Below are 26,762 nucleotides of genomic sequence, written 5' to 3'. Positions count from 1 at the left end.
CAAAGCTAACAAAGCTAACAAGCTGGATGAGGCAACACGGTCATCTTGTTTTCAAAAAATAAAAACAAAACAAATGACAGTCATGACAAAATGTCGTAGCCAAAAAGAAAAATGAACTACGAACTCGTTTATTTCCTGTGTGAACAAGCTAATGCTAAGCTACAACCATTAGCAACAGCTAAAACAGGGCTTTTCAAAGTGTGGGGCGCGCCCCCCCTGGGGGGCGCCAGAGTTCTTCAGGGGGGGCGCAACGTGAGAGACAAAATGGATCGATTTTTAGTACCTAAAGCTACAGGGAGTGAGGAGACGGCCAAGCAAAAAAACAGAGCCTCCAGGATGTTGCGATTTGCAACTTCAGCGCAAATTCAACCAATCCCCACGAATTCAGGGCGGTGTTGCAATTATATCCAATCACCGCAACTTTCCTGCAAATTTGACCAATCGTTGGCGTCGTCTTGAGGCGACATCGACAAACTACCTTCCACCTTACTTCCGGATGTCTATGTTCAAGAGAAGCAGCATGCGCGCAGTGTTGCCAGATTGGGCGGTTTCAAGTGCATTTTGGCGGGTTTTGAATATATTTTGGACTGGAAAACGTCAGCAGTATCTGGCAACACTGCATGATGTGCGAGTCAGTGTTTACGTAGGCTTAAATTCTGTTACTGAAAGTGTGTTATGTTTACAGTGAAGGACTGTGTGCACTTTATTTATTTTTTTTACTTAATACAAGAAATTAATGGATGACAACATTTTTGCCAAAATGGTATTTTATTTTCAATTGTTTAGGCAGCTTCAGCATCATACTGTGAGATTCTGTTCAAATTGTTTTTATTTCTTCTATGAAGCCTGAGCCATTTATTTTATTAGTTTATAATTATTAGTTTAATTTAGTCTTCAGGAGAGACTGCCTGCACACAGTACTAGTATTAATAGTTTTTTTTTTCTTACATGAAAGCTGAGGCATTTATATTATATTTTAAGGTAACTTCATGTTGTGCTGTGAGGTTCTCTGCACTTTAACTTTTGAACCAACAGGTGCATTTGGATAAGTAAAGCCTATTTTTCTGCATTTTTGTAGCCCTGGTAATCTTTTATATTGGTAAAGTTGTTTATAGGACCATTTCTCAGTGTCTGTTTTTTTAATCAATAGTTTTTCAGTAATAACTTAATATTTAACATATCACTCAATTTTAATCACAAAAAGAGAAAATCGCAACAATTTCTCGCAACTTTCACTTCCTCCCGCAATGTAATTGCAACAAAAACCTAAAAAACACCGCAACTTTCATCGCAATTTTTTTGGAAACCCCCCGCAACATCAGACATTTTAGCCCGCAACAATCACAGAAAAGGCCCGCGGAATCCTGGGGGGACTGGAAAAAGAAGGAAGTATGACCACGATTATTTAAAGTTTGGATTTTCATGGACTGGATCTGAAGATGCTCCACTGCCACAGTGTGTTGTCTGCCAAGAGGTGCTCGCTAACGATGCTATGAGATGTTTAAAATGTGTAAAACAAGATGTTTTAAAAAGCACAGATGTTTAAAATGTGAAAAAGAAAAAAATAATGTGTACAACAACCATTTTTTTTTAAATATGAATGGAACATTAAGTATAGCAACAACAAAAATTGTAAGGGGGGGGGCACTGTTGTTTATTTGCTCTCCGAGGGGGGGCTGACTCTCCCACACTTTGAAAACCCCTGAGCTAAAAGTTGTCGGTTTACTAGTTTTTATTTATTGTACTGGCTGGCAGTTCATATTTTCCAACAAAATTTCTGAAACTGTTGTGAGGAATGACTTGATACCGAACGGAAATTAGCCTCACAATGGCTGCTATGAGTGCTAGCCCTGTGACTTCCTTTTGCTAGAAAACTAGCTATGATGCTAGTATGTTATTACCATAGTTAAATCTCTGTTCCAAAATGATCAAAATTAGCATTTTTAACTGCCTGAACACTATCAGTTTCATCATTGCATCTATTTTTAGTCGTTCACCACCAAAGGTTAGCATAGGTGTGAAATTAGCCTGTATATAAATAAGTCTGAGGTCATTCTGAGGTAAAATCCTCAACTGAATTTGAAGGACTGACAGGACGCAAAATAGAAAAATTCTTCTGTATTGCACATTACTACTACTACTACTACTACTAATAATAATAATAATAATAATAATAATAATAACAGTACTCCATTTCAAACACCTGAGGAAGAAATAGTTTCCGACATTGTTTCAAGATGGCCGCCATGACTGTTTTTAGCTCTGTGGCATCCTTTTGTCCAATTTTATAGCTACTTGTGTGTCATGCAGTGTCGGAAATGTCATAAACAAGCTTATTTGAGACTTACCTATTTACAATTTAATTCCTATGTGAACAAGCTAATGCTAAGCAACAATTATTAGCACTAGCTGAAGCTCGTCAGTTGGTTGTTTAGTTTTTATTTGTCGTCATGTTTATCAGTTATTAACACTCACATTTTGATCATATTTTCTATCGCATGCTCTTTGATTCTTAAATGACTGACAAATTACTTGACTCAGAACCGAAAACTAGCTAATTCTGCTAGCACTCGATGCTATAGCTATATAAAAAGCTCGATGCTATTACTGTAGTTTCACTGCATTTCTGTTCCAAAATTAGCTCAATTAGTTGATTTTTTTTCCTGCTTTAATTCTTTCTCTGCTTTGTCATTCCATCATTTTTGTGTCTTTGACCACCAGAAGTTACACATTTTGGATCAATGTAGCTGTGTAATTAGTCTGTAGCTAGAAAAAATAAAGCAGGCTGGGCTAATTCAGAGGAAATTCACTTGATGTACAGTGGTGCTTGAAAGCTTGTGAACCCTTTAGAATTTTCTATATTTCTGCATAAATATGACCTAAAACATCATCAGATTTTCACACAAGTCCTAAAAGTAGATAAAGAGAACCCAGTTAAACAAATGAGACAAAAATATTATACTTGGTCATTTATTTATTGAGGAAAATGATCCAATATTACATATCTGTGAGTGGCAAAAGTATGTGAACCTTTGCTTTCAGTATCTGGTGTGACCCCCTTGTGCAGCAATAACTGCAACTAAACGTTTCTGGTAACTGTTGATCAGTCCTGCACACCGGCTTGGAGGAATTTTAGCCCATTCCTCCGTACAGAACAGCTTCAACTCTGGGATGTTGGTGGGTTTCCTCACATGAACTGCTCGCTTCAGGTCCTTCCACAACATTTCCATTGGATTAAGGTCAGGACTTTGACTTGGCCATTCCAAAACATTAACTTTATTCTTCTTTAACCATTCTTTGGTAGAATGACTTGTGTGCTTAGGGTCGTTGTCTTGCTGCATGACCGACCTTCTCTTGAGATTCAGTTCATGGACAGATGTCCTGACATTTTCCTTTAGAATTTGCTGGTATAATTCAGAATTCATTGTTCCATCAATGATGGCAAGCCGTCCTGGCCCAGATGCAGCAAAACAGGCCCAAACCATGATACTACCACCACCATGTTTCACAGATGGGATAAGGTTATTATGCTGGAATGCAGTGTTTTCCTTTCTCCAAACATAACACTTCTCATTTAAACCAAAAAGTTATATTTTGGTCTCATCCATCCACAAAACATTTTTCCAATAGCCTTCTGGCTTGTCCACGTGATCTTTAGCAAACTGCAGACGAGCAGCAATGTTCTTTTTGGAGAGCAGTGGCTTTCTCCTTGCAACTCTGCCATGCACATCATTGTTGTTCAGTGTTCTCCTGATGGTGGATTCATGAACATTAGCCAATGTGAGAGAGGCCTTCAGTTGCTTAGAAGTTACCCTGGGGTCCTTTGTGACCTCGCCGACTATTACACGCCTTGCTCTTGGAGTGATCTTTTTTGGTCGACCACTCCTAGGAGGGTAACAATGGTCTTGAATTTCCTCCATTTGTACACAATCTGTCTGACTGTGGATTGGTGGAGTCCAAACTCTTTAGAGATGGTTTTGGAACCTTTTCCAGCCTGATGAGCATCAACAACGCTTTTTCTGAGGTCCTCAGAAATCTCCTTTGTTTGTGCCATGATACACTTCCACAAACATGTGTTGTGAAGATCAGACTTTGATAGATCCCTGTTCTTTAAATAAAACAGCGTGCCCACTCACACCTGATTGTCATCCCACTGATTGAAAACACCTGACTCTAATTTCACCTTCAAATTAACTGCTAATCCTAGAGGTTCACATACTTTTGCCACTCACAGATATGTAATATTGGATCATTTTCCTCAATAAATAAATGACCAAGTATAATATTTTTGTCTCATTTGTTTAACTGGGTTCTCTTTATCTACTTTTAGGACTTGTGTGGAAATCTGATGATGTTTTGGGTCATATTTATGCAGAAATATAGAAAATTCTAAAGGGTTCACAAACTTTCAAGCACCACTGTAGTTTAGCAATTAGATTTGAATAAGCATGCACTAGTTTTTGTTTGTCGTCAGTGCTACGTCACTTACTAACAAATGATGATTTTGATCATATTTTCTATTTTTAAATGGCTAAGAGGAGTGATTTAATATGGAAGAGAAATTCAAGATGGCTGCTGTGACAGTTTTTAAGCTCCGTCTTATCTTTTACAGATAACAGCGAGTCATACAGCGTCAGAAAAAATAAAACACTTAGCTAACTCATTTCCTGTGTGAACAAGCTAATGCTAAACTACAAATATTAGCAACAGCTAAAGCTTGCCAGCCTGATAGTTTTGATCATATGATTGATATTTTTCAACAAAATGTCTGAAGGTTCTTCAGTGGCTATAACCAGTTACTTAAGACTAATACACAATCGAGAATTAGCTTCAAGATGGCCACTATGACTATTTTTACTCTGTAATGTGCATTTGTCCACTTTTACAGACAACAGTGTGTTATACAGTACAGTGTCAGAAACCACCATGATTATGTGAGGCGAATCAACATTCTGTAATTTAAGGAACGTTACCACAATGCTAATCTTGTTAGCTACATTAGACTTGAAGCTCCAGTGCAGAAGCAAACATCTCACACCAAGCATGTCTTGGCCGATTTGAGATCAATTTGAGTTTTGGTTGAATTATTGACAGGAATAAGCACGACAATTGACTATGCAACGTGTAACAGCAAGAGACACGCAATAATGACACGCACGCCATGACGATGACGCTGAAGTCCAGCCAGTTCCAGGGATCTCGCAGGAAAGTGAATTTTCCCACGCAGAAGCCGCGAGCCAGGATCTTAATCAGAGACTCAAATGTGTAAATCCCTGTGAATGTGTACCTGCAAGACAAAAAGTTACTTATTCACATAGACAATCAAACAAACATTTTAAAGACATTTTCAACGCCATTGAGATGTGCTCTAAACTTAAAGGGGCAATTTGTCACTTTAAAAAAAAAAAAAGTTCTATCTCCGGAGAAGCAAATCAAACATGGAAAATTCTTCCTCTTCCTCTCTAACTTACCCCACCCCCTTTGTTGAAACAATGTACACCTAATCAGACAAAACCCCACCTCTAGTTCCATCTGGGGGTGGAGTCATTTTAGTACCAGAAAAACATAACATCACATCACATCACATTACATTATCTCTAGCCGCTTTATCCTTCTACAGGGTCGCAGGCAAGCTGGAGCCTATCCCAGCTGACTACGGGCGAAAGGCGGGGTACACCCTGGACAAGTCGCCAGGTCATCACAGGGCTGACACATAGACACAGACAACCATTCACACCTACGGTCAATTTAGAGTCACCAGTTAACCTAACCTGCATATCTTTGGACTGTGGGGGAAACCGGAGCACCCGGAGGAAACCCACGCGGACACGGGGAGAACATGCAAACTCCGCACAGAAAGGCCCTCGCCGGCCCCGGGGCTCGAACCCAGGACCTTCTTGCTGTGAGGCGACAGTGCTAACCACTACACCACCGTGCCGCCCCGAAAAACATAACAGATATCTGAAATGAAGAAACTAGCCAAACTAGCGTTCCAATACTGTGAAACACATTTTGTTTTCCAAGGCATCTTTTAAATTTAAAGATTATTACCGGTCTAGAAACACTTTTAAAAACATTACACACTGCACCTTTAATGACTTCATGTATACATAAAGAGAGCAGACTTACTCCACGTTCTTGGCCCAGTCTGGCGGGTTGCTAAGCGTCATGAAGGCGCAGTTGGTCAGAATGGTGCACATGATCACAAAACTGAACATCGTGGACAGTAGTCAAGGAGTGTACATTACACACACAGGTTTTTATACCCAAACACACCATCATGCACTCCACTCAGCTTTTGAAGGATATGAATGCACGAGCACTTTAATGGAGAGTCTCCTTACAGGGTTGAACGGACTCAGGAAGTAGAGGGCAGGCGTGGCATTGAAACGGAATATCGCCTTCCCACGATTCAATACTATAAAAGTCTGGAAAAAGCAAGGCAATTCATGAGAAATGTGGTTAAAATCTTGTTCAGAGTTCAACAACAGATTTAATGAAAGTAAAAACACCCAATCTATCAAGCTAATGTCATTTCAACAGAACCTGAATTCTTAGATATTTGAATTTATTCTACCGGTATCTACATTCACTGGAGATGAGTACTCGCGCGCTCTGATTGGCTACTCTACTATTAGGATATCAGCTCATATACCGTACTGTAAGTAGAGAAAAACAAAATGGCGGTTTTGTTATCAAGTATTTAAAAGGAACAGAAATAGCTAAAAAAATTTTTTCTCCCCCCCCAATATCTCCTGTTCCACACTCCAGCCCAGTTGGTGGTGGTAATGAATCCTTAAAGAAAAACCCTAAAGAAGAAGAAGAAGAAAATGGCAGAGCGTGTTGCTGAACCAACAGAGGACAAAATAAAAACTCTACTTGAAAACCCCAAAAAATACAAAAAACAAGAGTCATCAGGAGATGACGTATCCTCCGTGGCCCCCACATGAAACCCCACTCCAAATTTTCCTAAGTTGAATTGATTGCCATGGAAATATGGAAAAATTAAAAATCGCACAAATCCCAAAATGTTAAAAGGCACAGCTCCTCTAGTCACTTAACATAACTGTCAGGTTTCGTGAAAAAATTCCTAATAGTTTTTGAGTTATGATCCGGAAACTAAAATGTTTACAGACAGACGGCCAGGTCGATAGCTATATCCCCCCACGTTATCTGCCAGGGAATAAAAAGCAATTGATGGTAAGAACATACTTTTTTTTTTCAAGAATTATCGTTATCGCATTTTTTTCACAAATTGCTCCTGTCATTCCGCCGGTTTGTTTACATTCTAAGTGGAAATAATTTTATTGGATGTTTTGTTTAAAGTTTTTATTTATTGAATTTGCAAAAAAAAAAATGCTCTGTTTCTCAAAATCCAGCGAATGTGGATAGAATAAAACAGTTATTCCACTCAATCTTGTCGTACATGGATTATAGCAGACTAGGTGCTACGCGCCTCGTCAGCTATCAGCTCATGTACGACTCGATTTCATGGAATAACTGTTAAATACTAGCCTAGTAAACTAGACCCACCCGCCTAGCGGCCAAAAATATTTTTGCCTAGCGAGTGGGTCTAGCCTCGCACCATATAAACAAAAACACCCCGGGCATCAAATCGTGCCCACCAATCACAACGCAAGGTTTGGATTCTTTGGGCGGGCTTTTGCAGGAGTGACGACAAAGCTGCGCGACGCTCGAGAAAGCACAGCAGGAAAGATGGCTACGGCTAGTGAACAGCGCGCGTTTGACTCCGCTTTGGAATCAGTTTTAGAAGAATTAGACTTGGAGTTTTCGTTGAAACATGAGCAGGAAGAGGCTCTCCGCTCATTCCTTTTCAAGAAGGACGTTTTCGCTGTTTTGCCGACCGGCTATGGCAAAAGTCTGATCTACCAGCTGGCTCCGCTCGTAGCCAAAAGGATGGGGCTAGTTTGTGCAGTACGAAGAATTAATAAACAGCTTTGAAACATTACTTTTTGATCGTTTCTTATTTTCCCCTTATTTTAAATTTAAGGGAAATTATTTCACCAAACACCACTAAATAAAAACTCTCAAACACAGTTTAAGCAAACCCTTGAAAAACACTTGGAAAAAAATGTGTATGTGGTACAGACTCCAAACTTGTGCTCATTATCTCCAAACTTCTTAATATCTAGAACCTGTTTATTAATTAATACGCATTTTGAAAAATTATTTATTTCAAGGTCTCCCCCACTGCTTTCTGTCACTCTGACTACGTCACAGTCACTGTTGCGCTGATTGGTCAGAGCGTTGGCCTATACGCACAGAGACAGTTTGAAAGACAGCGGTTTGTTCCTCCTACCCCCTTCGGAAATGTCTACGGATCGAGGCCAGACTAAATATTCACATTTAGTCTGGCTTGCCAGGCTAGTTAAATACTGGATTGGAAAAGTTTTCAAACAGTAGAAGCACCTTAGTTTGTGGATATTTAAAAAAAAAACCTCCAGGATATTTAGAGAGTAAATGAGAGCACATCAACGTATCTCCGAGGTCAGAGACTTATATGTTGCTTGCATCTCAAAAATAAATAAATAAAAAATACGAATAAAAGCTTTGCTTTTCTTACACCTTAAATTATTTCTCGTCCGTTTGTGTGTTTGGAAAACCCAAAGAAATTGTAAATGTAGAACCGTACAACACAGGTTTCCCCCATTACAAATAAAACCCATTTCATGCTGTTAACTCTTAACTACCTAAAGAACCCTCGAGTCTCCCTTTTTATATTTTACTTAAGTTTCCTACTTATTGATTTTTTCCCCCTGAATTTCAAATAGCTGATTTTCAGTCCCATCAATTCACACATTTTTCTTTAAAGTAGCATGAATTTAGATGAATCAGTTCATCATGAAAAAAATCCCCCATCGATCCACCTCCCTGTTTTTCTGCCATTTTCCATTTCCTCCTTTCTACTCTCATACTGTCCTTCCACGTTTCCTCCTTCTGTCCTTTCTTCCATCACTTCCTTGCTTCTTCCCCTCGTTCACTCCAGTGCTTGGTCCTTTCATTCTTCCTGAGGTAGTCTCTCTTTCCTTCCCTTAACATATACAGGTCCATCCTTCTTTCAAATGGTCTACATTTCCTTTCCCTGCACTCTATCCTCTCTTCTTCCTCTTCCCATTCCCAACATGTCATCCACCCTTTCCTGCTTCTTCCCTTCCCTATGGCTTTGACCCTCCAATTTTTCTTTCTATCCCCATGCTTCCCTTCCTTTCTTCATCACTTCCCTGTTCCTTTCTTCTTTCACGTCCATGCTCTCTCCTTTTATCCCTGCCGACTTTGTGTTTCCTTTCCTTCCACTTCCAGTCTCATCCTCCACCCCATCCCACCTTACGTCCTTCTTTGCCTTCTCTTCCTCCTATGCATAAATCTTTTCCCAACTCCTTCCCTGATCATCCCTCCCTCACTTTACTCCCACCCTCCTTCCCCCACGCTCTCGTACTGTCTGGTTGTTGTAGTAAGGGTCCAGGTCCTCCAGGGGTACGGACACCAGTCCAGAAGGGATGTCCCCGTAGATGAAGGGCAGGGATTTCCCTGCCTCCAGGTCGCTGTTGGGTTTGGGCCCGTTCTCGTCATCTTCATCGCTACGCCTCTCGCCTTTGGACTGTCGGGCCGCCTCCTCGGCGATACACCGCTCGATGGCAGCAAGTGATTCTGGAAGGAAGGGCTGGAAGCTGTGAGGTACGGGAGGAACGAGCAGCTGGGCAGCCATATTGACATCCTGCTCCTGTAGCCGGACCAGCTAGCCTACGGTCACACCGGGAGCTGGAATAAAGACAAACAAACAATGTCATCAGTGATTGAGACTTCTCCATGCGCACTGGGTTTTACGCTTTACTATGGAAGAACAACGAGAAAATTACAGACAGACTGCTAGGAGTTTTGGGGTTGGAGAACGCTGTTGAGGCCAACAGAGCTAACCCTCAAGCTAAAATCCAGCGTTGAGAACATCTACTCCATTCCAACGTGTATATTTTTTATTACCCGATAACTGCTCGACATGATCGAGTTCACTAAAAGAAATAAACACCCATCCATCCACCTGCTGTTTTATTTGATGCAGTTCTCTAAATCAGCCGATCCCTCGACAGCAGCAGGATGCATCAAATCACACAGACACAAATCAAGAGCTTCAGTTAATGGTCACAACATTCAAACATCAGAAGAGGAAAAACTGATCTCGAAGTGTGACTTTCTTTCACTGTGCCATGCCGTGGGTGTTGGTTTGAGCCAGATGGGCTGTTTTTTTTTTTTGAGTCGTTCAGAAACTGCTGATCTCCTGGGGTTTTCTCACACACACACACACACACACACACACCAGTCTCTAGAGTTTACACAGAATGGTGCGAAAAACAAAAAACAAACGCTGCATGACTGAGCGACAGTTCTGTGGGTGGAAACGGGAAACACCTCGTTGATAAGAGGTCAGAGATCAGAAAACGGACAGATTGGTTCGAGATTTTTTTGCCAGGAAGGATAAAGTAACTCTCATAAATCACTCTTTACAACCATGGTGAGCAGAAAAGCATCTCAGCATGCAGCAGAAAACAGAACACCACATTGGGTTCCACTCCTGCAGGACTCAGAACTCATTATGAGTTCTGTAGCAACAACAACTTTACAACTGGGTAACGATACGACGTCGACAACGAGGACGAATCATCTGACTGTCATGGCTTGAGAAATATCTTCAAGATCCATCAGTCCTGAATCCTTTTTTGGGTTGTCGGGTTTTTCGCTGGTTCTGGTGCACTGAAGCCAAACAGACACAGCATACTGTCTGTACATAATACCGTCTGTTTGTTCTTTTTATGTCAGTCATGCCAATGTTAAATTTATGGCTGCCCCATAAAGGATTGGGCAATTCAATCCACAGTAGTAGTGGATTTGCTTTGATGGTGCTTGTTTGTTAAACTATTAAAAATGAAAAACAGTTTAATTACATTGAAATGTAGTTGTGTGATATGTGATAAAGATATATTAAATGCATAGAGTATTGGTTAAATTTATTTGGTAACATTTATCAAAAGAATAATGACAATGATTCCATAATTTTAATGAGTAATGTAACGTTATGCAACCAAGTAAATTAAAATGTCAAGCACAAGAAAATAATTAAAATCTACTAAATTACTTCATACAGTAACAGCAAACACTACAGAAATATAACATTTACTTAAAATTTTGAGTAAAACGATGTTCCTGCCTACGGTATGAAAAAAAGTAGACTTTACTTAATTTGTTTAAATAAATATAACTGAAAACTTAGATGTAATTAAGTAAATGTTACTTAATATCTTCACAACTGTTATGTTTTATGGTAAGTAAAATTTACTTAATACTGGCAAGTGAGTGTTACCGGGTACTTGATATTGCAGCATTAAATTTTACTTAAATAATTTGTGTTCAAATACTTACAATATATTTTTTTTAAGTAAATCTTATCGGCGGCACGGTGGTGTAGTGGTTAGCGCTGTCGCCTCACAGCAAGAAGGTCCGGGTTCGAGCCCCGGGGCCGGCGAGGGCCTTTCTGTGCGGAGTTTGCATGTTCTCCCCGTGTCCACGTGGGTTTCCTCCGGGTGCTCCGGTTTCCCCCACAGTCCAAAGACATGCAGGTTAGGTTAACTGGTGACTCTAAATTGAGCGTAGGTGTGAATGTGAGTGTGAATGGTTGTCTGTGTCTATGTGTCAGCCCTGTGATGACCTGGCGACTTGTCCAGGGTGTACCCCGCCTTTCGCCCGTAGTCAGCTGGGATAGGCTCCAGCTTGCCTGCGACCCTGTAGAACAGGATAAAGCGGCTACAGATAATGAGATGAGATGAGTAAATCTTATGAGTTATTTTTTTCAGTGTACCTCACTATCATGAGGCATGCACTGCAAGCTACCGAGTGGCATCTACTGAATAGTCCCTGCCGCTTTCCCTTCACATACGGTAAATCACCTGTCAGATCTGTTGAATTAATTTTTAATTATATTGACATTGTGCTGTAACTGATTAGTAATTTCATTTCTATTAGGATTTCTCAGTGTGATTGGCAGCTGCAGCAGTGTTACGCTTCTTTCAGAAAACATATTCAAACTCGCTGTACGGTATGAGCACATTAAAACCTTATGGCTTTTTAACTAACGGTGAAACTCCTCCGGGTTGAATTACGGTAACTAACTGACATCAGCTGTTCTCAGCGTTTGATAAACCTGCTTTGTGAAACGGACAATCAATGCTCCTCCCCGTGGAAAAATGAGGGATAGCAGCTGGTTTTCACACAAGCTGCTTAGGGGCGTCACCAGTCAGGACTGCACTGACTACGTCATTGTGTCTGCCAATCGGCAGACAGTCAAGAACCAGTCAGGGGACGGACAAGGGCCTGCAGAGGGCCAGTCACGGAAACACTGAAAAAACCAATGGCTTTTATGGTATCTGGCACTAAAGTTCTTTACACGTACAGCACAATTTGCCCCCAATTTTTTTTTTTCCGAAAGACTATCCCGTAAATGAACGCTTTTCATGTCAAAGGCGATTGTCTGTGTGTAAAAAAGCAAAGTTGTTTTTCCTCACAGTAGGTTCATCCGTGAAAGGAACGCATTCAACCAATCAGGGCTGTAGGCTTGGAGTATTCTCACATTCAGTTTGGCTGTATCCGAGTAGTGAGTGCACATCCTTCCAGACTATTAGTACATAAAAAAAGCAGTAGGCAGGGTGCCGGAAAACTTATTTAATAGCGAGTCAAAACTCAGCGCTGTTTGAAAAGGAAAACAAAAATTATAACGATAACGACTATGTTACGGCCGGGTTCTTGGCCAAACTGATAATCACATCATCAGGTTTTCTTTGGCTAATCAGACACAAGGTACACCACCACATTTACCGGAGCAGTTGGGGGTTCGATGCCTTGCTCAAGGGCACTTGAGCCAGTCCTGCTGGTTCAGGGAATTGAACCAGCAACCTTTTGGTGCCAAAGCTGCTTATTTACCTAGCAATGACAGGCCATTTTTATCCCCCGCTGGCCGAAAGGCCCGAAAGAGGATTATGTCATGGCAGTGTCCGTCCATCCGTCCGTCCGTTCTGGGAAGGGTACTCATCTTCTGAAATCAACTCCTCTCATAATTTTTGAAGGAATTTCACAAAACTTGGCAGGATTCTTTGTTATATGTCGGTAATACGCATATTGCAATTTCGTTCAATTCAGTTGCAGAGTTATGGCGTAGTTGCCAGTGGGGGATATTGTGCTCTCAGAGCACTCTTGTTTAAACCGGTTGTCACAGTGTTGTGTAATGTATCAAATTAAAGAGCGTAAAGATCTGAATTGAAAAATTGTTACAAAATTAAACAAGTGTTGCCGGGCAAAACAAACCTCGCCCGGCAGCACTTACATGCTCATAATAGTAAACATCTGTCTATCGGCAACCGTTTGAGTTATAACGGAAAAATGTTATTTTTACCGATGACCTTGTCCCCCCTGACGTTTAACCCCCAACCGCTACGGAGACTGTCCAAGCTACCCCATCATGCAGTATATGGTTGGAAGCAGAATTGAAAGATGCACAGTTTGGTTTGAAGTCAAAATGATGAATTTGAAGAAAGTTATCGCAAAAAAAAAAAAACGAAACAATTTTGACCTTACCGGTGACCTTGGCCCGATTACCCCTAAAATGTAATCAGGTAATCTACGGACCACTGCCCACCTACCCTGAAAATCTGAAGTCAATCAGTGCAACTGTCTAGATGCTAGATTGTTAAAAGACAGACACACAAACAAACAAACAAACACACACTACATTACAATTACTGTGGCACTTTCAATTTTTTTTTAAATGATTCTAATTCAACAGAATTGGCAAGGATTTAAATAGATTGAAACTTACATAATTATGATTCATAAGAATTGGATAAGGATATACCATGGAATCCTGAATAGCCAACATAAAACGATCTTTGAAAGAATCTTTGGTGATTTTCAAGGTTTCAAAGCTCTGGAAAGGATCTCTTGGTCAGTCAACTGACTTCTACTGGAAATATCAGTGTATATGTTACGACAGCATCAATAAAGAATTGTTTCGTTTGGAATTGAATGTGGTTTTTGTTTAAGATTCTTGTAGATCTTGTCAAGAACTTTAAAAGATATTGACAAGAATTCTAAAGATCCTTGAAGATCTTGGCAAGAATTTTAAAGATCCTTGAAGATCTTTATTGTGATCCTCAAAAGACCCTCGTGAAGAACTTTACAGATCCTTGAAAATCCCTGAAAGATTTTCACCAGGGTAATCTTGTCACGTTTAATGTGAATATTAACATTGTGTTAAATTAAATCCTACGATTTTTTTTTTTTTTGCACTTTCACATTGTATTTGTAAAGACCTTGACACTGATATTCGTCTTGGCCTTCCTGTCTGTGCGGATATGATAAACGGTCTGTGTTAACACGAACACAAAACGTGTTGGCCTTAAACGTTGGTTGTCCTTTGTGTCCGAAGAAGACTTCTTGTGTCATGTGATTCATTTGTGGCTTCTCATGTGGCTCTGCAGTCCAAATCTGGAAGCATAGGGTCTTGAACAGATGGAGCACTGGAATTTAGATGTCGTGACAGCTGTTGAACGTGCTCTGTGGCGCCTCCCTCGTGCCTCAAAGAGTCTCTGCCACCGTTTGTCCTCAAAATTTGTGGAGGTTGCATGGGTCAGTGTGCACCAGGTCTCTGGGCTCGATGTCGTACCACTGGAGATTCCCCTTCAAGGTGTCCTCGTATCGCTTACATGGACAACCTTGCTTCCTTCTGCCATCCACTAGCTCACCATACAGCAACTGGCAGGGGATGCAATGGTCTTCCATCCTGATGACGTGTCCCACCCAACAGAGTTGAGATTTGACCAGGGTGGCTTCAATGCTGGTGCAGTCTGCCCTTTCCAGGACTTGCAGGTTGGTGACACTGTCTTGCCATCAGATGCCAAGCACAGAGTGAAGGGCACGCATGTGGAAGCACTCCAGCTGTTTGATATGTCTGCAGTACAGAGTCCAGGTCTTGCAGCCATTGAGGAGGGATGTCAGGACAACAGCTCTGTACACTTTTAATTTCATGGAGAGCTTGACACCATGCTGGTTGAGTACCCTATTGTGCAGTCTTCCCAGTACCTGGCTCGCCTTGCTGATTTTGGAGGTTAGCTCTCTGTCCAGTGAGCCATCATTCGAGATGATGCTTCCCAAGTACTTGAAGTTAGACGTTTTTAAGCAGCGTGCCATCGATGCTCATGCTTGGGTCCAGTGAGACTGAGTCTGGAGCTGGCTGGTGCAACACCTACCTTACCTAGGCTGATGGTAAGGCCAAAAGCTTTGGATGCCTCAGAAAACTTGTTAAGCATCATCTCCAGGTCTCTGTTCTTATGTGCCAGGAGGGCACAGTCATCAGCGAAGAGGGCTTCCTGTATGAGTCTCTGGAGGCATGTAGTCTTAGCATTTAGGCGCCTGAAATCAAAGAGTGAGCCATCCAGACGGTATCTGATGTAGACACCCTCCTCCATGTTCTGAACAGCATGTGACAGCATGCAGGTGAAGAACAGGGGCTAGAACACAGCCCTGTTTCATGCCATTTGTGATGGTGAATGCTTCAGAGGGGTCACCACTGCAGAGGACCTGCCCTGTCATGTCATCATGGAGTAGCCAGATCATCTTCACGAACCTGGGACGACAACCATATTTTTCCAGCACGGTCCACAGGGCCTCTCTGTTAACAGTGCCAAAGGCCTTTGTCAGGTCTATAAAGACGGAGTAGAGGGTTTTGTTCTGCTTGAAGCATTTTCCTGCACTTGTCTCACAGTGAATATCATGTCCACAGTGCTACGCCCTTGTCTAAAGCCACACTGTGCCTCAGGGAGATTTCTTTCGGAGACGGTGAGGAGTCTATTTAGGAGGATGCAAGCGAGGATCTTGCCTGCTATTTAAAGAAGTGATATGCTCCTGTAGTTTCCACAGTCGGCTTTGCTTCCCTTTTCTTGTAGAGGGATACAATAAGAGCATTACGGAAATCCTCAGGCATGTTCTCCTCAATCCATATGCTTTGCAGAACATCTTGGAAAGTCTTCAGGGCATTTGGGCCCACTGCTTTGTAGACCTCAGCTGGAATGTTGTCTTTTCCTGATGCCTTGCCAGAGTTCATGGACGATACGGCCTTTCCCATCTCACTGATTGAGGGCGGCATATCCAGTTCTTCAAGGACAGGCTGTTGAGGGATCTGCTGAAGTGCTGCCAGTTCGACAATTGAGGGCTGATTGAGCAAAGTGGAGAAGCGTTCAGCCCAGCGTTTTCTCAGTCCTTCCTGGTCTTTGATCAGGCACAAGCCGTCTGAGGACAATAGTGGAGAGCAGTCTGATCTTGTTGAACCAAAGACTTGCTTTAGGGCATTGAAGAACTGCTTTGTGTTGTGGGTGTCAGCATAAAGCTGAACTTCCTCTGCCTTTTCTTGCCACCACTGGTCCTGCATTTCCCTCAGTTCTTTTTGCACCTTGGTCTGCAAGTTTTTGAACTTGTCTTTCTTTGACACGGACAGAGGGTCATTCTGTCATTCGGCAAAGGCCTTGTTTTTCGTGTCCAGGGCAGTTCTAATGGGAGCATGGTTCTTGTCAAACCAGTCTTCGTGTTTCCGGGCTTTGAGACCCAGCACTTCTTTTGCAGTGGCTGTGACTGTATCTTTGAATTGTGCCCGCTTGTCAGTACTGGATCCGGTAAGGCTCGTATCCTCGGGGAATTTCTCCTCTAATGCCTCTTGGAAACAAATGAAGCCAGATGGATGTTTCAGTTTTGCTGTATCAAAGGACACCCTCACAGCTTTAGGGGTCTTGCAGTGGTGGGGAGTGATGTGCAGGTTGAAGACTGCTCTGGCCTTAAATACAAATTCAGTAACACACATGAGACAGCACAGATTTCCTGAGCGTGACAAGCCTCTCCAAATCTCATCTCTGATGAAGATCAGACATGATGAATTTCTGGGAGAATCCACAGCAAGGTCAACAAAATTACAAGGTGATGAAACATCTCTTGGCACATCGCTTGAAATCTCTCATGGAACTCGTTCTCCAAAAAAAACAAAAAACAACCAAGACGTGCCATGATCATTTGTCATGACTGTGTAGACGTGGATGTGTGTGTGTATATATGTTTAAATCTGGGAAAGAGAATGCAAATACATTCATTTGTGATTGAGAGTTCAGTCTCTGGTTCAAGAGGATGCATGGAGAAGAAAACAGAGAGAGATGGAAAGAAAATTCACTAAATTGCTGCTAGATTCTTGTGGAAATTGAGTGCTGGAGTCGTTCTAAAGAGTGACATAGTTTATGAAGTTTCATTTGGCCTTTTATTACACAGAATGAAATGGGCACGCCCAAATGACCATCATCTGGTGGAAAACAAAACTTCTTCTAGTTTGACTGCTCAGCTTTCTCTAATCTGATTGGTGTTGATTCATTTTCTATAACAGCGACTCTGCCAGGAGTATAGCTACAGATCATACACTCACGGGCCATTTTATCTAATCAGCCGATCCCTCGACAGCAGCACGATGTGTCAAATCACGCAGATACAGATCAAGAGCGTCAGTTAACGTTTACAATGTTCACACATCAGAACGGGAAAAATTGTGATCTCAAAGTGAAGTGTGACTTTCTTTCACTGTGGCATGGGTGTTGGTTTGAGCCAGATGAGTATTTTGGTTTGAGTATTTCAAAAACTGCTGATCTCCTGGGGTTTTCATACACAACAGTCTCTAGAGCTTACACAGACAGAATGGTGTGAAAAACAAAAAACATCATCGAGTGAGTGAGTGAGCGAGCGACAGTTCTGTGGGTGGAAACAAACGCCTTGTTGATGAGAGATCAGAAAAAAAATGGCCAGATTGGTTTGAGGTTTTTGGGTTTTGGGTTGTTTTTTTTTTGCCAGGAAGGATATAGTAACTCATATCATCACTCTTTACAACCGTGGTGAGCAGAAAAGCATCTCAGCATGCAACAGAAAACAGAAGAACACATTGGGTTCCAGTCCTGCAGCCAAGAACAGGGACCTTAGAATCAACAAACAACAAGTTCCTATTAAAGTGGCCGATGGGGTGAGTGCATGTCTATATTAAAGTGCCATTCCACCATTGGATGTATTCTTTGGCATAAAATACAATATATTTTGACAACATATGAGTGATTCCACACTTATGGGTACTGAAATGGGGACATGAACTTATTCACCTAAAACCATTTATTTTTTTACCATCAGGTCACAAAACATGTAATCTTTAATGAATGATGTGTTAAAAGATAACTTTAATTTTCTGAGATGTAATAAAAACATATTTATATGCCAAAGTCAAGCCTATGAGTTCCAAAATGATGTCTGTTACATTACTTCTGTTACGACTGTCCGTCTCGCGTCTGTCACACATCACATCACATTATCTGTAGCCGCTTTATCCTTCTACAGGGTCGCAGGCAAGCTGGAGCCTATCCCAGCTGACTACGGGCGAAAGGCGGGGTACACCCTGAACAAGTCGCCAGGTCATCACAGGGCTGACACATAGACACAGACAACCATTCACACTCACATTCACACCTACGCTCAATTTAGAGTCACCAGTTAACCTAACCTGCATGTCTTTGGACTGTGGGGGAAACCGGAGCACCCGGAGGAAACCCACGCGGACACGGGGAGAACATGCAAACTCCACACAGAAAGGCCCTCGCCGGCCCCGGGGCTCGAACCCAGGACCTTCTTGCTGTGAGGCGACAGCGCTAACCACTACACCACCGTGCCGCCCCGTCTCGCGTCTGTTACAAATTAATTACAATCTCGCTATATACCATGTTAATCTTATTGAAAGAATGTGTATGTTTATTCTACTACACATATTTATTAATTATATTTGCTAAAACATCACCTTCCTATGTTTCAAAAAGTAATTCTACATTGTTAAAATTGAGAATCTATATGTCCACAACACTTCTGTTACGTTCTGACTTTGGCATATAAATATGTTTTTATTACATCTCAGAAAATTAAAGTTATCTTTTAACATATCATTCATTAAAGATTACATGTTTTGTGACCTGATGGTAAAAAAAGAAATGGTTTTAGGTGAATTTTTAAAAATAAGTTCATGTCCCCATTTCAGTACCCATAAGCGTGGAATCACTCATATATAAATGGTATCACTAGATAGAGAAATCTTTTAGCTTCAAAATGATATATCAAACGTAATTTTTTGACAACGACAAGTATATTAATTTTGCGACCAAAGTCACCTACCCTTTTAATTTCCGCGCGTGATGTCATCGGCAGGTTCCCCTTCTTGTGTACCACGTGACGTGTGACGTGGCACATATTATCAGCAATGGCGGATAGAACGCGATAAAAATAATACCAATAAATCTAGCTAATACCAATAAATCTAGCTAACTGAAAGATTAACTCAAAATTTTTCGCAATTTTTTTGGCCCTCATATACGAGGAGAAATGACTCTCTCACTTTGGGGGTTTCCTGGTCTAAAAATAGACCGACACGTGGTACACAAGAAGGGGAACCTGCCGATGACATCACGTTTCACTACCGTGTGGAAATTAAAAGGGTAGGTGACTTTGGTCGCAAAATTAATATACTTGTCATTGTCAAAAAATTATGTTTGATATATCATTTTGAAGCTAAAAGATTTCTCTGTCTAGTCATGTTGTCATAAAATATATTGTATTTTATGCCAAAGAATACATCCAATGGTGGAATGGCACTTTAATGCAGGGTTCCTGTGTGGTAGAGAGATGTTTATTTAACGTTTACAGAAGAACGTCTCCAGGATAGAAGAGGCCACGTTTCTGGCTTCTTGGTCACATGACCAAAAAAAGCAAGAGAAAAAAAAACAAAAAACAAGTAAATGACTGTTTACAGATGATAGTGTCAGATGAGATTTACTTGAAATGTCAGCGTTTCGTCCCCCCTTTTTTTTTTTTTTTGCTTTAACGACATTGTGCTCTTGAGCTGGCGACGACTCGGCACATTTCCTGCAAAACCTTCTGATCCATTTTAGATCAAATCCATCGGCGCGTCATCGGATCACGTGCATGCTTCAGTAGAAGAGATCAGATTAGACATGAGGAAGATCTGACCTTTTGTACAAAGCAGTTAAGAAGGAATGGGTTCCTAAGGAAGATGATTCGAGGAGGTTACAAACGGAGGAATGCCCCAGATCCGAAAAAGAGAAAGACGAATAACACGGCCGCCACAGCTGAACCAGTTGACTGGAGCTTTGAGATATCCAATAGACAACTTCTTGATATCACTAAAACTATCCCTATCCGTAACTTCTGTGTTAAACAACACCTTAAATACCTGGCCCACATGTAGAATGGACAATGACTCGTATCAAAAGCAAATGCTGTTTGGAGACACGCAGGGTAGACTGTGGAACAAGGTCGAGCGTGCTCTTGACATCGACAAACAGCAGGCCAGAAGAATGATGATGAAGAAGAACGATTTCTTGCGATTCCTCGAAAACCGTTTTAAGGAAGAGCGCCCTAAGGCTGTTGTGCGGCCGCACTAGGGAAACCATGATGATGATGAAGAAGATTATGATAATCACATTCACTTCCATTTAAACAGGGATCTTTCACGAAATTGACAAATATTCAAGATTTCAAGATGGGGAACGTTTCGGAATCATTTCAAAATTCTAAAACATGATTTTAAATGAAAACCAAATCCCAGATTTGCAGTGTGGTCTCAGAGTTTTGTTTTACCTCACTGTCTAACAACAGAACAACACCACCTGGCACTTATTTCATGGACGATCCCAAACATTAACTGTAGCTACCGGTATAAACAGATAAAGTACGGTATGACGTGTTGTTCATTAAATAATATCGCACGAGCAAGAGTTTGTTTGTACTCTTTGAATATCTGACACTATTCTATCCACATTCACTGGATATGAGCAATCGCGCTCTCTGATTGGCTGCTCTACTACCAGGACGTCAGCTTATATAGCAGGAGTAGAAAAACAAAAACAAAATGGCGGAGCGTGTTGCTGAACCAACCGAAGATGAAATAAAAACTCCATTCAAAAATAAAACCCTAAAAATACAAAAAAAGGGAAAAAAAAGCAACAAAATATGGAATGAAATTATTTCATTGTAAGAACGCATCTTTTATTTTTCAAAAATTATCATCATATTTTTCACAAATTGCTCCCGTCATTTCGCCGGTTTGTTTGTTTGTCGGACACTTTGTATAAAAGTTATTTATTGAATTTGCAATAAAAATAAAAGTGCTCCATTTCTCAAAATCCAGTAAATGTGGATAGAATAAAACAGTCATTCCACTCAGTCTTGGTGCTACGCGCCTCGTCGGCTATCAGCTCACGTACGACTCGATTCCGTGGAATAACTTCATTATATTATAGTGCGATATTGATGTTGAAATTTATATCCGTGACATTTCAGACACAATACGACCAAATAATGTGTTTATTTTTGTTCCGCTAACAAAACAGATCCCGTAGAAACCGCACTCAGGTAGCTGACTAGCTAGCTCATGATGATCTGTCCGCTCCTGGTTAAGGGGCGTCTTAAAAGGAGACACGTGAGAGTTCATATTTTAAGGTAGAAGCTATATTCAGGAAAATTGTATCGTTTTCTGCGTGCAGTGATGATCTCACTAACACGAGTGTACGTAGTCACTAGAATTGAAATCTGACTGACATGCCGAGTGATACGGACAGCGTGAACAGTGAAAACATGTCTGGATGTGCTGTTAGAGGAAAGTGATCAACCTTGCAGTGATATCAGTCGTCGGCGTATCGGATGCTCGCTGGCCGTGCTGTGAAAGTTGTCCATGCAGACGCTCATCAAAGTTTCCAAACCTGTCATAGCTTAACTCTTGAATATTTTCTATCATGAATACGATCGTTAAAAAGCTTATAATCTCTGCTTTCCAAAGAAATGTATCTGGTTAAGATCTGTTCAGTACTTTGGGAGTCACGGCAGGTTGAAGTCGGTACAACAGAGTAAAAACTCCGCTCGCGTGACGTCGGGAAACTGCCGGTGCTTTTCTTTTTGAGTCATGAGAAAACGGTCAGGCTCCCTCTCTCTCCTGATTGGTTTCTGACTGGATTACTCGTTAATATCGATCAGATCACTTTTATAGCGATGTTCTCTCACTCTCACGGTTTCTGATGAAGGAGTCAGCAAAATTTTCCCTCCGCTAGTTTTGATGATGTTATGATTCACGGGAGACTCCGAAGTGAGTTTTTGTAGCTTTACCTACTTATTTTTTCAAATCAAACTGATTCATCTAAATAAATAACTATTTTAGAATAGAACTGGAGTTGTTTTGATGAAAAATATTGAGATCTTAGTGGTCGGAATGAGATTTAAAAAAATGAAAGTCAGAAACGCGAGTGTCAATTTCAGTTCAGTTAATGTGAATTGTTTATTGGATGTGGATCAGACAGCTTTTTCGAGGTTCGCCTTGAAACCTGTGAATATTATCATTTATATTCTTTCATATAAACACTCGTAGGCCCTACTTTTGAGAAATACAAAGGCCTACAGAGCACAAAGAGGGGATTAGAAATCTTTTTTTTTATTGAGTGTACCGATTTAATGTTTCTACCCAATTATCATCATTAATACTAATTTGCATAATTGTTTTTTTTTACTAATTTTTCAAACTTTGTATTCAGTATACAACCATCTATGTTCCTGCCAATTTCCATCTTGAAAAATAGAAAAAAGTTATGAAGAAAAAAAACATTCGATCTCATTGGCTAATGAGGCCCATTTTGGACCATGTGATCCTCATACAGAATATTACGGCCGTTTTCTAAAAATTAAGCCGCGATTTGTAATCTCTCAAGAATGGATAAAGATATTTCAATTCTGTACAAAGTATGTTCATTCAATTCTGAATTCAATAGGGGTGTTCACACGGCAACTTTTACTCCGGTGTAGCACCGGGGCTGCCCCGGTAGAGCGTTCACACGGTACAAAGTTATACCGGTGTAGCCCCTGAAAGCTGCTTAAACCGGTGCAAATCTAACCCTGCTCGGGAGGTGGTTTAAGAAATTTACTCCGGAGTAAATGCTAGTTTGCGGGGCAGCACCGATATAAAATGGGACGTCTGAACGCTACAGGGGTAGACTCGCTACGCGTGAGGAGAGTTGATTACATACAGGCATTGCATACGTGTCTTCATCCACGTTGTTTTCCCGGCGCTTGGTGATGCCATGACAACCGTCCACATGGCCATGAACGACACGAAGTCGTCGATTTGTTGCCGAATGAATTGTAGAATGCGTTGTTTTCGTGCTCTCTTGTACTTGCGCAACCTTTCCTTTCTCTCTTTTACCCTTTTACGGTGTCTGATAGACCACAACGTAGAAAGTTTGTCTGGAGAAGTATAAACCATGGTTTTTCGATATATCAATCACACACAAGGCAGGAAAAGGAAGTACATTTTCACACATGCGCATATTTCATTTCCGCATTATTACTATCGTATAGCACGGTCGCAAAAACTGCTGTGTGAACGCAAGTGGGGCTGCACCGGTGCTAACACGCTTCTCTCTAGTAAGCAGGTTTGTGACGTGTGAACGCTCCACAAAATTTACACCGGTGTAAGATATATCGCAACAAAATACATCGGTGCAGCATCGATGCAAATATGTGCCGTGTGAACACCCCTAATGAGAACAGTTTCAAGCAATTTGGACCATACCTGTCAACCCTCCCGTTTTTCCCGGGAAATCCCTTATTTTGACTTATTTCCCGCTGTCTTCCCGGTTTTTTATTTTCCCGAAAATATCCCGTATTTTCACATTATATAAAATCGGTAGGTCCAGAATTCATGACGCGCCTCTGACAGGAGTTTACAGCAGGAAGTCGGGCCATGAATTCACGTCCCCGCCCTCTCCAGTACAGCAGGTGGCAGTCTAGTAATTACACATTGATTTTAATTGCATGTCTGTGAAGAAGACTGTCAGAACCATAGCGCTAGTCTGACCCATAGATTTACATAGAAGACTAGATTCCTCACCGCGTATTCCAGAACGTCCGCACAGGGCGGCCATCTTACCACAGACAAGGGGGATGAAGACTTACGCAAGCACAGCACAGCACTCACATTATGATTTACAGGAAATCAAAGTACTGACTTTGATGACAAGCTGATGTGTGTCTCATCTCATCTCATTATCTCTAGCCGCTTTATCCTTCTACAGGGTCGCAGGCAAGCTGGAGCCTATCCCAGCTGACTACGGGCGAAAGGCGGGGTACACCCTGGACAAGTCGCCAGGTCATCACAGGGCTGACACAGACACAGACAACCATTCACACTCACATTCACACCTACGCTCAATTTAGAGTCACCAGTTAACCTAACCTGCATGTCTTTGGACTGTGGGGGAAACCGGAGCACCCGGAGGAAACCCACGCGGACACGGGGAGAACATGCAAACTCCGCACAGAAAGGCCCTCGCCGGCCCCGGGGCTCGAACCCAGGACCTTCTTGCTGTGAGGCGACAGCGCTGCTGATGTGTGTGTCTGTTTTAATTGTAGATGTTTATATCAGTATGTTTAGTTTTATTTTAACTGCACATTGGAGCCTAGTCAAATGAAATTTCAATCTTCTGTGCTAACATATATTGACTTTGACATGATGATCAGCTTTGAATGTTCTTTTTGTAAATGTAAAGATATCTGTTTATCCTTGGAAGTATAACCACATGTGATTAATTAAGTGCTTTTTTTTGTCACAAACTACCGTGAGTCGCCGTCACTGTTTTATACTATTACTTACTCAGGCAGTGCATTTGTTATTATGCTATGATGTGAGTTTACATTTGTTATTATGCTATGCTGTGAGTGCATTAGGTTTTTGAGGTGGATGAAGTATTTCTGAAGTTTCAGAAGTGAGTAACCTGTTTATTTAACTTTAGCTTCCCCTACGGCCCTATCACATGTAAAAATATTTTCACTAAAAATTGGAAATAAATTGTATGGTTATTTGTCCTAAGGCCGCAGTTATCCATAAGTATGCAGTGTTAGGCTTCTCACAGCATAGGAATTTCAGCATGCATCCTGTCGTACAGTCTGTAGTATACTGAAATATTTTCCCCAAGCTATGCGTATTTTTTTAAAACATAAAATGATTATTCATCATTAATATCATAAATACATACTTCCGTTTGGTTTTTTTATATATAACAAACCAAACCGTTTTAATATTGATTGAAATTTGAGGAAGTTACGGTCATCTGAAAAGTACGTATCGCTACCAACACAATGTAATGGGTAAGCCAGCTGTCTGAGGTAAGATGGCCGCCATGTGCGGACGTTCGACTTCGTTGACGGGCAACGGGGACGAGGCATCTAGTCTTCTATGTAAATCTATGGTCTGACCAAGGTCACTGCTCGGAACTTCTCACAAAACTAAAAGATGGTCGTAGTTTTTTCCTCAGGGAGCGAGTTTCGGTAGATGGCGAGACTAGAGACATGAATAAAGAAAGGAGCGAGGCAAAACCAAAAAAGGTGTATTGCCGCTACTTGCCCAAATGGCAGGACGAATTTAATTTTGTGAAGAAAAGTCAGTTCGATTACCGACTTTCTGAAATTTTCCCTTATTTTGAGTTAAAATCTGGGAAATATCCATTTTTTTCAAACCTCAAAGTTGACAGGTATGATTTGGACCAAATGTGAATTCTCACCTGATCTGTCCATCAGTAAGTCCATTTCATCCCACCACTGCACTGTAACACAACACCCCAAGTGGTTTAATCCCTATGCAACACCGTCTGCTTAAATGCTTCAATATTAAAATCACATTATTCATGAACTAATCCTTATTTTCACCTCGTTTTTATCAGGTTGTGTCCGGCTGCGCAGTGGTCACCACTTCTCTGTGATCACGCAGCGTCACCAGACGAGTGTAAACGTCTTTGATGTTCGTCTACGTCACCCGTGAACCGTCTCTGACTCACAGACCGGCCAGCTCTCGCTTCACGGCGCAGCAGAACAATGCTCACATGTAATACTAACACAGTAGATACAGAACATAGTGCGTGTTTGTATGTTTGCTTTCTTGTCCTCTCGTCTCTCCCACTACAGCGCCTCAGCACCGCCCAGACGGTGCAACGTGTTCCCTTTTGAGAGCGCAGTCACAAACAACTCGGTCACACACCAGCTTTATAGGCTCCAACCCCCCACCCTGAGACAAACCTCGGGAGAGCCATTACACAGAACGCCACGTCTCTGCACATCATCTCCCCATGGCCTCAACACACCTTTTAGAGAGAGAGACAGAGACGTCGGGGAATACCAAAAACACTCTTTCAGTTTGCGTTCCTGTTGTATCACCGACGTAGCCGTCTTTGCTCCTTCTTTAACACAGATTCCGGATTTTCATCAAATGGCGATTTGTGATTACATTTATTGAAATACTTATTAGTGAACTTACTATTAAGGCTGAAAATACATCATTTCTTTAAAGCTCTACTGCCTTTCAGATTTTAAGTGTAGGTCATAAAAAGAATTTTCCCCGACACCCAATTATTTTTGTTTACTGGACCGAAAGCTACCGAATTCAAATCACAGACTTACAATTTTAGAGCCACGTGGCCCTAAATTCTCCACTATTTTTTCCTGCTTCACCATGACCCGATACATACTACATCATGTATCGCATGGTGAGCTTTCCCTGTTCGCGCAAGACATTGTGGGATACAAATTTGAAA

At 41.3% G+C, this 26,762-nt stretch overlaps 1 protein-coding gene across 7 annotated transcripts in view; it reads right to left on the bottom strand.

Moving 5' to 3' along the window:
• Window positions 1–9,727, bottom strand: part of scn1lab (sodium channel, voltage-gated, type I like, alpha b) — a 92,651-nt gene extending 82,924 nt beyond the window's left edge. For all 7 annotated transcript variants that reach the window (XM_060918767.1, XM_060918768.1, XM_060918772.1 and 4 more), the window contains exons 1-4: window positions 9,458–9,727; window positions 6,310–6,428; window positions 6,130–6,219; window positions 5,159–5,287 (exon numbers count right to left, since the gene is read on the bottom strand). In XM_060918767.1, the coding sequence (XP_060774750.1) occupies window positions 5,159–5,287; window positions 6,130–6,219; window positions 6,310–6,428; window positions 9,458–9,727 (608 nt within the window). The remainder of the gene's footprint in view (window positions 1–5,158; window positions 5,288–6,129; window positions 6,220–6,309; window positions 6,429–9,457) is intronic.
• Between the last annotated feature and the right edge of the window lie 17,035 nt (window positions 9,728–26,762).

The sequence above is a fragment of the Neoarius graeffei genome, chromosome 4, assembly GCF_027579695.1.
Source record: "Neoarius graeffei isolate fNeoGra1 chromosome 4, fNeoGra1.pri, whole genome shotgun sequence".
Lineage (NCBI taxonomy): Eukaryota > Metazoa > Chordata > Actinopteri > Siluriformes > Ariidae > Neoarius > Neoarius graeffei.
The sequence above is the reverse complement of the archived record's forward strand: the minus strand, read 5'-3'. Positions and strand labels throughout refer to the sequence as shown.